The sequence below is a fragment of the Oryza brachyantha genome, chromosome 2 (genome assembly GCF_000231095.2).
Source record: "Oryza brachyantha chromosome 2, ObraRS2, whole genome shotgun sequence".
NCBI lineage: Eukaryota > Viridiplantae > Streptophyta > Magnoliopsida > Poales > Poaceae > Oryza > Oryza brachyantha.
In genome coordinates this window covers 10,392,099-10,404,286 of record NC_023164.2, presented here as the reverse complement: position 1 = coordinate 10,404,286, position 12,188 = coordinate 10,392,099, and the positions used below count along the sequence as shown (strand labels likewise).

The 12,188-nt window shown below is 42.9% G+C and overlaps 1 protein-coding gene and 1 pseudogene across 3 annotated transcripts; one reads left to right on the top strand and one right to left on the bottom strand.

Moving 5' to 3' along the window:
- Window positions 1-4,272: 4,272 nt before the first annotated feature.
- On the bottom strand, window positions 4,273-9,052 carry LOC102722832 (U4/U6.U5 small nuclear ribonucleoprotein 27 kDa protein). Of its 3 annotated transcripts, none has more exons than XR_005811188.1 (4): window positions 8,258-9,052; window positions 4,944-5,038; window positions 4,785-4,860; window positions 4,273-4,712 (listed from the first exon to the last, which is right to left on the bottom strand). XR_005811188.1 is itself a non-coding variant. In XM_015832907.2 (2 exons), the coding sequence occupies exon 1, from the start codon at window positions 8,897-8,899 to the stop codon at window positions 8,270-8,272; it is 630 nt and encodes a 209-aa protein (XP_015688393.1). In that variant the 5' UTR covers window positions 8,900-9,052; the 3' UTR covers window positions 4,817-5,038; window positions 8,258-8,269. The 3 variants fall into 3 exon arrangements, 1 of the variants encoding a protein (XP_015688393.1); XR_005811189.1 differs by having other exon boundaries at window positions 4,273-4,701; XM_015832907.2 differs by lacking the exon at window positions 4,273-4,712 and having other exon boundaries at window positions 4,817-5,038.
- On the top strand, window positions 9,032-11,786 carry LOC102702635 (annotated as a pseudogene).
- Window positions 11,787-12,188: the final 402 nt, after the last annotated feature.

The following is a 12,188-nucleotide window of genomic DNA, read 5'->3' as shown; positions in this document are numbered from 1 at the left end:
GACCCAGCCTACTGCCTAGAGACGTTCACCCTAGACCTAGGAGATCTAGACGACTGAGCCTCCGAACGAGCGGCTGGGTACCTGTCGTACGCTGGAGGGAGTGCTGAATCACAGCAGTGGTAATCATAGCCTTGACCTTGTTTATGGTTTCTACCATAGGTAGATTTGGTTGTGGGAGCTTCTGGATAATGTCGCCGAGTAGATCGGCGACCGCACGGACGTTTTGTTGGGGCGTCTTGAAGACGTCATGGCCATCAACTAGGGTTTGGAGCAAATCGCGTTGCATCCTCCGAGATTGGAGTCGTAGCTTGACATGCGATTGTGTCGCACGTTGTTCCTTGTCCTCTAGCTACTGGCGTTCTTTTTCCTCCTTGAGTCGGCACTCTTCTGCCAGCCGGGCCACGTCCTCCTCTTGTTGCTCTTGTTGCCTAGCGTCGGAAGAAGGTGACACCGGCTTGCTGGTGGCGAAGACCTCTCGGGGCAGCACGAATCTTCCAGTGTTGTTGCGAGCGTCGGATGCATCGACCAAAGGAATCGGTGCCACCTCGAGATTGGTCTCGACCTTCATCGGAGTTGTGCCTTGACTTGCTTGTCGGTCGGCCTACTTTGTGGATGGCATCTCAGTGTCATGTGACCTAGATTGGATCTGGGTCTGACCTGATGTCCTCTCGTCGGGCTCGAACCGGCAAACTTCTTCGTCGGAGTCAGAAGAGTCTGAAGCCTAATGTCATCGAACTTGAAGGTCGAGCCCAGCGGGAACTTCCTCTTCATGATGTCCGAGTTGAAGTTCATCGAACTTCGCTGAAAAGAATCATAGATCGAAAGAAAAAATAGCGCACCCCCTGCCTGGCACGCCAACTATCAACGATTGGTGTCGGCAATAAACTTATATGGTGGCTATTAGGCTCAGAATTCGATGGTTAAGATGAAGAGGGGAGACGATTTACCTAAGTTCAGGCTCTCGGTGTGGCGAGATAATACCTTACTCCTGCTTGGTGATCGTATTGCATAGATGATTCTCCATGCCCTCAAGGGGGCGCCCCGTGGCCCCTTATATAGTAGGGGAGGGGCTACAGATATGATAGAGTTCTAATCTAACAAGACTAAAATCTATCCTAATTCGGTTACGGCTTGGATCCGGAGTACACGGCATGCAATCCGGTACACAGCAAACTCCTAGTCGACACCATACAGCTACAATCTCTTTCCTCTTCGGTACCCCATTGACCGTACGTATTCGTGTAGTCTACGGATATTCCCGGTATAGGTATCCCACAATAACCCCATAGGTAGCCAACGCGGGCCCTAGTAGTCACCTTGAACTTTCGGCGAGGCATGTGCAAGCATTTGTATCAAACATACCGGACCTCACTCGGCTGAACGCTAGCCCATGTTTGATTTCTCACAATCAGCATTTTTGTAATGTTTGTTTGCATATCACAAAATACTCACAATCGGAACCCTCAACTTCATTACCAGCCTTTCTGTTGCCAGAGTACTTACCAACAACAAATTTCAAAGATTTTTTATAGTCTAACGCGACATCAAACCTATTTGTACGCAGAGAGAAACTAATATTGCTTCTAACTAATGTTGTACACGTGTTCCTATCGGACAAAAAAACTAAGTAATCATAATATAATAATATATTCTGATGTCATTTATTTTAATTCCCCTTATATATCGATGCAATCAACTGTACAAGTAATTTGATTTAGTTGACAAATTATTTTAATTGCCTATTTTAATAGGAGAATGATTATCGTCAACCAAAACTACGAACCTTATAAAGAGTATACTTACTCTAACACTACTTTCAACCAGAATTTTAACTGTTATTTTACAAATTATTAACATACAAACTAACGATGTGTATTAAAGTTATTATTGCAATTTGACCATTTTTAAACCACTTTTATATCGATGCAATTCATACATTACATATATCTAACCCTTAATTACCAAATCTAGCCTATATCTATCTCTTACTTATCAAACGTAACATATACCTTAATTATCAATTCTTGCAAAAATAGCCTTCATGTCAGATGGTGTTGCTATCACTAATCCTATCCGCCGAGACAGTGGGCGGCAAGGTGGTTGGCCCCCTGCCTCCCCTCTCGGCTGCGTGCTGCGCGATTTGCATATAGGCACTTGCCACCCTCGGTATCGGCGGTAAAGACCCAAATGCAATTTTCTTCACCCGCGCCGTGATCCGGTACCCTCCCGTCACCCAACCATCTGCCACGTAGCCTTTCCATCCAACCAGAGGGCGGCAGGAGGTTACAGCTATGATTTTTCAGATTGCAAAATTAATTTTGTAAATAATTTAATAAACAAAATCAAAAATTCAAAAAATTCCTCAAGCGGAAGCGCTGAGACGCGGCCCAGTGGCTCTGTCTGATTCGAGAAGACCTTGAACTAGGCATGGTGTGGTTTTGGTTTTGACAGGTGGCAAGCGAGGATGTGCTTAGCCTTGATTAACTTCTGTTTGAATTGTTGGTAGTACTTAGCTGGATTTTTTTTCATATTCTAGCATCCGCGCCTTGGAAGTAAATGCTAGCTGTAGCTCTGTCAGAAGACTCGGAACGTAGAGTTTGCCGATCTATCTGTGTTGCACTTAGCTCCTTTTAGAAAACGGCAGTTTACGAGATTTTCATATGAACTGGGACAGTTCCTTTGAAACTCTTCCAAAAGGTAGTCCTTTTTACCTCATCTAAAGGCACTTCTATCCCAGCGATGGAGTTTTCGCCACCTCTGTAATTACACAATCCGTTTCTTTGAACCAGTCGAATACTATAGGCACAGCTTTTCAATTAGGGTCTTTTTTTATCCTTAGAGAGTACCTCAAATTTTTGGTATCTCAAGGTACAATGTAAATTTTTTGAAGGATGGTCAAAAAAACTCTTTCAATTAACGTCTTGACTACAGTTTTATTAGTGTTTCATGTACGAAAGTGTACGATTGACAAGGATCTCCAATCCAATCAGTTGTGTACAACTGTGGAACTCTTTGTTCCCTTCCACGTCTACCTGACTATGCATTACGTGCATAACCTGCATTTTTCTAAACCCTCTGATTAAGAGCAGGTACAATAGCAGACTATAAGTCTGCTATAAACATATTTTAAGAAGATAATAAAGAAGAGATAAGAGAAGTGAGCTACTAATTTGTACCCAGTTGTCGTACGGACTAGTGTGTGTATGACGTGTGGGACATGATGATATATATTTTATAGATAGGTATTATATGAGTTGACTATTAAATTAGCTTTAGATGAATTGGAGCTAGCAGTTGGCTATACTATTGAACTTACTCTGAGTAGCTTGTTCACCACTCAATTCAGTGGATTACCCTTCCCGAGTAACTAGTTGTTTAACAATTGCCATTAACGAAGTCAGCTAAGTAACCCAAGCCATCCCTATGGCCGCCACGCCTCCACCCATGCTTTACACAACGGTAACTGCCATCAACAACTCACCGTCGCTGCCAGCCACAGCTACTAAAATTCTTCGGCGTGATCTTGAAACCAAAGCACAAGAAAGAGAGAAGAAAAGAAGATTAGACTTGCAAAAGGGAATTCTTAGCAAGAACATCAACTGGTGAAATAGCACTTGGTCTATATAAGCCCCTCTCTAATGCTCTCGTAACTCCAAACTCACTCGGAAGCTAGAACTGAAAGCTGAATGGAGCAGCTGAGCACGGAAGGGAAAGCCTCGCAGCCTACGGCGTCGCCAGCGGGTCTCCTGCACGGCGCAGGCGGCAGCGACGAGCTGGGCCACTCGTCAAGTGTATACTGCCCGGCGAGCGGTAGGGTCCCCTTCGAGTGGGAGGACGAGCCGGGGAAGCCCAAGAGCCCGCCGCCACTTGATGCGGTCCCGCCGCTGCTGTGCCCATCACCGGCGATGCAGAGCGCACAGCTCGCCAGCCAAGGCAGCGGTGGCGGCAGCTGCCGGGGACAAAAGCGCGGCGGGGCAGAGCCAGAGTTGGAAGGATGCCTGCCGGTGAAGTTGCACCTCGGAAGAGCCCTGAAGAGGTGGCACCTCATTTGCTTCTTCAGGGATGATTGTTGCTTTTAGCACGTCATGAAGGATCTAGAGGTGCACATATCTAAGATGGCTTCGTTGTGTCGTAGGCTACAACTTTGCGACAAAGGAAAACATAATGGAAATTTTAATCCTTCTGTACATGAATCAGTAGTAGTAAGGTACAACGCAATTTAGTACCTACTGGTAAATTTCAAGGGGAAATCCAATTTATACGATTTTATGGGAAGAAAATCTCTAAAGTTCTGAACAAGTGGGCTTCAATCCTAGACAACGAGGCTTAGGCGTGTGCTGAAAAGCATTGAAATTTAAACGCCAGCATCACTTGTTCAAAAAAAAAAAAAACGCCAGCATCAGGTTACACATGGTTATAATGAATTACCTTGCCAACGGCCAATATACAACGATAGTAAAGTTCCTGGGGTGATCAAACTACCAAACCAGACCAGTTGCGGGTAAAGACTCCATAGTTACCCAAGCTACATCTAAATTAAGTTAAAACATGTTCAGAGTTATAATTCTGAATTCAGGGTAGTTCTCAGCGGGGCGTTCAGAATTATGCTGCAGCCAAATTTGCAACCACCAACAAATTCATTTCATAATATACAACTAAAAGTAAATGCTGTTTCAATTTGTAATCCATGTGGCCCCTTACCTGAAAAAATACTAAGAAACAGACAACTGTGAGCATCGGAAATTCAGTAGAAAATGACTGCACAAGCATTGCTTAGGGCTCACCAAATTATACGCAGAAAGAAACAGCATGAAAATTTGTAAAGCCATAGTTCAAAATGTGCCACCAAATTCCTTTTTCCTGGAATGTCGACAGAGAAACTGATGAAAAAGGAGACATCCCATAGTCTAGAAACTTTTGCAAACTAGCCATCAAGGTTATACATGCTCAGTAGCAGTTAATTTCCTACTATGCCCAGCAAGACAGCAACATGGCCCAGCAGTCCACTGCAACACAAAATAAGAATATCTCCATCATCCTACAAAACAAATAAAGTTATTTTCATTAGCTAACCAACAGATCAGTAATCGCTACTTGTTCAGCAAGACATGCATACTACAAATAGAGTATGACACAATATCAGTCATTATCTAAGCGCAGTCATCCTCCTGTCCGTCTCACTGCATCTGCTGGATGTTTGTCGCTCCTTCGCACACCATGTGTAACAACCATAGGATCCAATGTTCCTCAATCTAGCGCCTAAGCCCATTCATTAAGATGGGCCTGTCCCGAGCCCATCCCCACAGGGGCTGGGGGTTGACTCCGGTCCATTGCAAAGCATGGGCTTTACTAGTTAAACTTAAAGGTTGGTTGCCACAAGACATACATGGATAAGCTTCCAAGCCAAACCAAGAAATCACATTATCTGTCAATTGCCATTGAATAAAAAACTGTGGTGAGAAACTGGTATAGCTCCAAGGCCATGGGAAAGCAGAACATATTTAACAAACAAATTTTTCTATAGGACATCATGAATTTGCGGTTTTAGCTATAGGACACCGCACAAAGTGACTTTTGGGCAATGCACTCCGTAAACATGGAAATTAGCTCGTGGACAGCGCATGACAATATTCTATATGAAAGATAAATCATGTGAAAGTTTGGAAATACCCCTAGGCACAGGTCAAATCTCCCATGTGACGCGACGGAGCAGTAAGAGAAAGCCAGACTCATTGGAGATACAGAGTCTTAGAGATATAGATATAGGCATATGTAGATCTTACATGTGGAGCCAGAGGTATTTCAGAACGTTCATGGGTTTCTCTCTCCTATTCAACCATAAATGAATATTCTAAAGGATGTGGTGTCCACAAACTAATTTCCACGTTTACAGAGTGTCTTCCCCCAAAAGTCACGTTGTGTGTCCAGCAACTAAAGCTGCAAAGTCATGGTGTCCTGTAGCAAAATTTGCCCATTTGACAGCTATAATTTGTTGTCATGAATAATTGCATCAAAGAACAAACATGGCATAGAAATGTCTTAAGTACGATAACTACAAACAATTGGAGTAACAAATTTCAATGACTGAGTTAGTCTCTAGGAAATAATTCATCAATAGTGTAGCATATCTTAAACCAAATTATAATAAATGCAGTTCAACATGTGAGCATGCACAGATGTTTGTTTCCACTGTTTCAGTTTTGGTGCTCAATGGAGCATGTAATGGTGCCAAACCTTCAAGCAAAGCAGTACAAAGAACTGATATAGCATGAAACACAACAAACATTCATAGGCTTTTATGCATACGTCACATCACAATTCTAGAAGTAGAAAGGGCTAATCCATACATATTGTTTTCAATTCATACGTGCATTTCAGATACAGAACTACAGAATCAAAGGGCTGGAAGTGGGTGGAAACCATGGAACACAATAAAGAAAATAATAGGACAGGTAACGCTTGCAACATTCGCCAGCAGAAGAAATAATGTACTTACTGGGATGGGTAATGTGCTCCTTTGTTCTTTCAAAAGGCTTACTTTGAGTGGGTACAAGGATTATGGAGTGCAAAACCAAGATTAAGAGCATAGTACTAAAAACAGTGCTTGGCACCAGGTGGCCATCTCAATAAAGCATTTGGTGTGCATTAAGTGGCTGCCCTGCCTCAGGGACTCTAGTGCTGTTGTATCAATATACGATAGTATCTTTTTTATGTCATATGTTTGCTAAATTGCTTCAAAGCCCCTGATCAAATAGGTCCTAGGCCCATAGGTGTTAGCCCTCCCAACAATCTAGTGTCTAGAGCTTCTTGAACTATGATAAAGAGGAGTCAAAATGGCTATGTTGCCCATGCTTAAATACATTGAAATAGGAGAGAACGGTACCGAGATGTTTCTTGTAAATGCAGTAGAGAAAGTTTGTGATAAATGATGGCAAACAAGGAAAATTGGAGCATAATTTAATTTTCTGTTTGATACAATGGATTAGGAGAAGACATTTCTTGTAAATTACCAGGAGAATGTTTCTCTCCCATACGTTGATCACCGTGCTAATTAGTGTGGTTCATATTATAATATGGATAGTTGAATGAATGTGTGTTGAGCACATGTAGTTCAGATTCACAATTGATATTCATCTATTGTCCACATTTGAGCATAGGTATTTCATAACTTGTTTAGGACTAATACCAAAAAAAGAAAAGAAAATGGTGTATTCAACTAACAAAATGTAACAGAAAGTTCGGTACAAACATTTGACAGCAAATATAACTACAAATACTGAGAAAAACCTTGCAATGCATACAATAGGATCAATTACAAGTTTACAATAGAACATCTCATAGGATCATAAACAATAAATCCATTTCATCTAGTACTTCCTGGTGACTTTGTATTTAATTTGAAATGCTCATGCAAATTGTTGTTATTATTTCTGTAATTTTCGGTCAAGTTATTCAGAACATTCTAGTGTATACAAAACCATATTGCAAAATATCACAATATGCAGAGCCTAATCCCATCACTGCATAGAACAGTTACCATGTGAAGTAAATTTGGCACAGCATTGCGTTGTTCAGGTCTGACTCCCTCAAGGACCACCACCATTTTAGAAGTAAACTATGATCTTCTTTCGTGCACATCTCACTACTACTGACAATTCGAACTACAGTGAGAAACTGAGAAGGTAAAATGGTTCTGAAGCTGAAATACAGAAAACGAACCAAAAAGATCATAGAGACACTAATGAGACTTAAGACATTGTGTACAAAGTACAGACATATTCTGTATTGCAACTAAGATGTTAACCTTCAATATTTATATGCCCATGACTATATGGCTCCCATATATTTAGGTACCTGCTCACCTCATTACGAGATAGTCCAAACATGTTAGGTCATAACACAAGTGTGATGCCCAAGCATTGGGGTTGAAGGTTCATAAGTATACTGCACATAATAAGGCAGTTTAAAATGCCAGTGCACTCAACGTTTTACCCAGTACAGATCTTGAGCACAAATAATCCATATACAACGGTTTGGATTTGTAAGTAAGCATATGCTCATTATTAACAAAATTCCTAACAGAGGCTAGTAATCATGCAGTAAGTCAAAAGATTCAGGCAGATTTTAGCACAAGTTTATACAAGCAAAAGAACATTCAGATCAGCTTTCAGTAGAACTAAATTATGCTCATAATTCCCACGCAAGCAGGTCAATAGAAAAACAAATCTAGAAAATCTAAGAGGAAGGAAATCCACACCATTTTCTTTCCTCAGCGGTTGCGCTCTGGTGGCAGGGGCCGATTGAACCCACCACGACGGTTCATGTACTGCCGTGGCTGCCGCTTGGTGACGACGCGTACCCCGCTGATGTCGGCGTCCGGAACGTGCTTCCCCTTGGTGGAGTCGAACCCAGCGGGGATCCCCATCATCCTCATCATCTCAAGTTCCTCCATGTCCACTGCCCCGTCGCCCGCCACGGCCCCTTCCTCGATGCTCTCAGTCACCACGGGTGCTTCTGGCTTCTTGTTGTCCTTTTGGTCCGTGGCAGGGGACCCGTCGCGGCGGCGCTTGTGGCGGCCAGCGTCCGGGGATTGAGGTGAGAGGCCGCGGTGAGAGTGGGAGTGGGATTGACGGCGGTGGGAGCGGTCGGCTGAAGGAGAGCGCGAGCGCTTGCGTTCACGGTCCCGGCGGCGGTCCCGGTCCCGGTCCCGGTCGCGGTCGCGCTCACGGTCTCGATCCCTCTGCTTCTCCCGCTCGCGGCCACGGTCGCGGGGGCGGTCGAGCTCCCGAGCCCTCTCACGGTCGCGCTCTCCGTCTCGGCCCCGGTCCCTATCCCTGTCCCTGTCCCGGTCGCGATCGCCCTCGCGAGGCTCCTCCCGGTCGCGACGGCGGTCGGACATTTGTGCGGCGCCGGTGAGGAGGAAGAGGAGAGGACAGGACAGGACAGGACAGGACAGGAGCTAGGGTTCGCTGCTTTGGTTCCAGAGTACAAATAGAAAGGGAGAGATTCTTACCTTTTCTTCTGCTAGTATATGTTGAATTCGTGATAACGCTATTGTTTATCTATTTATTAACACAAACATCGAAAGTTAACTATCTACCGAGCATTTGTTATTCTGGTTACGTAAACAAACTCTTACAAATAGGAGTAAACTATCTATTAATATCATTAATAGTGACTATTTTTACTTTACATAATTAACTAAAGTTGGCACATATTTTAAGTGCAAAATTTTAAGTTTAGACAATAATTTGAAAGGTGAAATTTATACACTAATTTAAAAAACATTGATACTCATACACCAATTTTAGAACCACCGTAACATCCAGTTCATATATCCCATCCCAAGATCAATTTTAATTAAATAATTTAATTATATTATCTAATATTAGCTCAAAATTTAACTCTGCACAAGCTAAATTTAAAACAAGCTACTTTATACAAACACGAGCTGCGTCATATACAACTTCCAATCTCCTTATGTTAGATGAAAAAATTTGTTATATATGAAATAAATAAAATAACTATCCAACTCTCAAATAAGACATAATTGAAAGCTTATTTTTTAAGGGTTCAAAACGGATAGCACTGTCACCACTGTGTCTCCTTGTAATACATAAAAGGAAATTAAATTAAATATTAATTGATCTACAGCCACAAGCCGTGGTTGTTGCCATTGTTTCGTCAACCCGTTTCACGATCCACGTGACAGATCAGTTCGACCGTGCGAATATGTGTTTCGTGCAAGTTTTGCCCCTGATTTGCTACTGTTTATGTGAGTCTTTTCCGGTTTGCAGCTTCGACATTGCCAGTCACGCCACCGGCTTCGGCAACCCCGACTGGAAGCGGACACACGCGCCTGCCGCCCCCACCTCCCCCGTCGTCCTCGTCGCCGGTGCCACCAGCTTCGGCACCACCGTCATGGACGAGATGTCCTACAGGTACATACTGATTTGTGCAAGTGCAACTCCAAGAATTGATGGATTGATTGAATTCTTGGCACTCAGCATCAATGGGGAGAACGCGCACTGCGGCACACCGACCAACCCGTGCACACCCGACCGAGTCCTCGGCGGTTCCTCCAGCGGATCAGCCATCGCCATGGCCGCAAACCTCGTCGACTTCTCCCTTGGCACCGACACCGGCTGCAGCGTCAGGGTGCCTACTGCCTACTGCGGCATCTTCGGCCTCCGCCCTTCCCATGGCCTGTTTTCCGCTGAAAACGTCATCCCCATGGCACAGATGTTTGATACTGTTGGTAATGCATTCTCTTTTCATTTCCCTCTTAAGTAACTAATGTTTACTGCATATTATTGTTGGTAAAATTACACACTCTTGATGCTATTACTGCATCAAGAACGATTGCAAGCAATTACATTATGCTATTACTGCATAATGTTGGGCAAATTACCGAAGCCCGATTGCAAGCAAGAGCAACAAGAACGGTTAAGAGTGGTGCTGACAGATGCCATCAGTTATGCAGGGTGGTTTGCCAGAGATCTATCTACGTTGTCTCTGTGACCAAAGTACAGTTGCCACTTTCTAATGAAACTGTCAAAAAACCTACCAAAGCCACAATTCCTATGGACTGTTTCTAGATATCAATGCTTCTGTAGCGAAGATCATCAATGCTTCTGTAGCGAAGAGATTTGGCAGTGAGTAAAACTTTCTTTGTTCTCATGTTCTAGATGAAAGCTCTTTCTTTCTGGCATACATCTTGTCTGATGTGTGTTCTTAATTTGTTTTCATAGGTCAGGCAATAGACAACAGGAACCTTGGTGATCATCCCTGATGATGTACCAAGCATGGGAAAGTTCATTGCCGGCTTCTTTGACAGTGAACTACCTTCTGTGCCAACTCTATGTATCGTTTCACATGTCATGCGAGGCCTGGTAAGGTTTCACTTACAGCTTACTCAGGATATGATGTAATCTCACTTTATAATATTAAAACCTAACCTAGGTCCTGGATTACGAGAGTGAATACAAGAGGCCATTGCATCAGGGGATAGTGAACCCTGGGAAAATTTCCAAGCTATAAGGGCTGAATTCAAGTCTGCACTTGTTGTGCTTCTCAAGGTAACTCTGAGAAAGAATGACATCCTCCTGCATTCTCCTGCACGCAATGATTTGATGGTGATCTATATCAGATGAGGTGTTCTCTTACCCATTTGCTTGCTTATCCATAGGATCATGGAATCCTTGCAATCCCTACAGTTCCTGGCCCTCCAGCAAAGTTGGGCATGGAAGCTACTCCTCTGGAAAACTTCCGAGCAAGAGCTTTCTCCGTTCTCTCGATCGCAGGACTATCCAGGTTTTGCCAGGTGCAACTAGCTATCAAGTTGATCACTCATTTTCTGATGAACTCTTATCTTGATAATTCTTGATAATGGACTAATGGTTCAGTGACTTTTTTTTTTCTGTACTGCGCTTGTCCTGCAAGTGAGTATTCCACTAGGTACACGAAATGGTGTTCCTGTGTCGGTTTCACTCGTGGCACAATATGGCTTGGATCGTTTCCTCCTCAATGTGGCTGAGCAGCTGTATGAGACACTCTTAGATGAAGCCACCAAAGCTTGGGCCTCCCGAATCGTTTACTGATTCTATCCTTATATACCAAATAGACAGCCTATAGCATATGACATGTGGAAATGAAATGAAGTGATATTGATACCACAGTAGACTGCTCATCCAATTAAAAATTGCATATGCATGGATGAATTTGCATTGCGCAGACGGTGTTATTTGGAATAAGTCTTGTGTTTTACCAATAAGGTTGATTGTTCCCTTTTGCTGATCTTTCCTCTAATGTTTCCATCTTAATTTACGTAGACTATGTGAAAAAAGGTTGAATTTAATTCTGAAGCCTCACACTAAATATATTTTAGTTAAATTCCATTTGAATTAACTAAAAATTGGAACTAGCGGCTCATATTCAGTCATCCAAATCAGCGATGATAAGGTAGGAGCGTGTTTTCGTTTGTGTAGCTCCTTGCTTACTGCAAAAGTGTTCAACTGAATTCACCTTTTTTTTCTTCAGTGAGCTATTCAGGAAGCTGGGAATATCGTAAGGTTTGTAGCTCTCTTTTTATTTTCTTCATATTAGTATTTTGATGAATGCATGTAGTGAACTAATACTAATACAAAATTTAGTTATATCTCATTAGGAATATGTTCAGATCTTTCTAA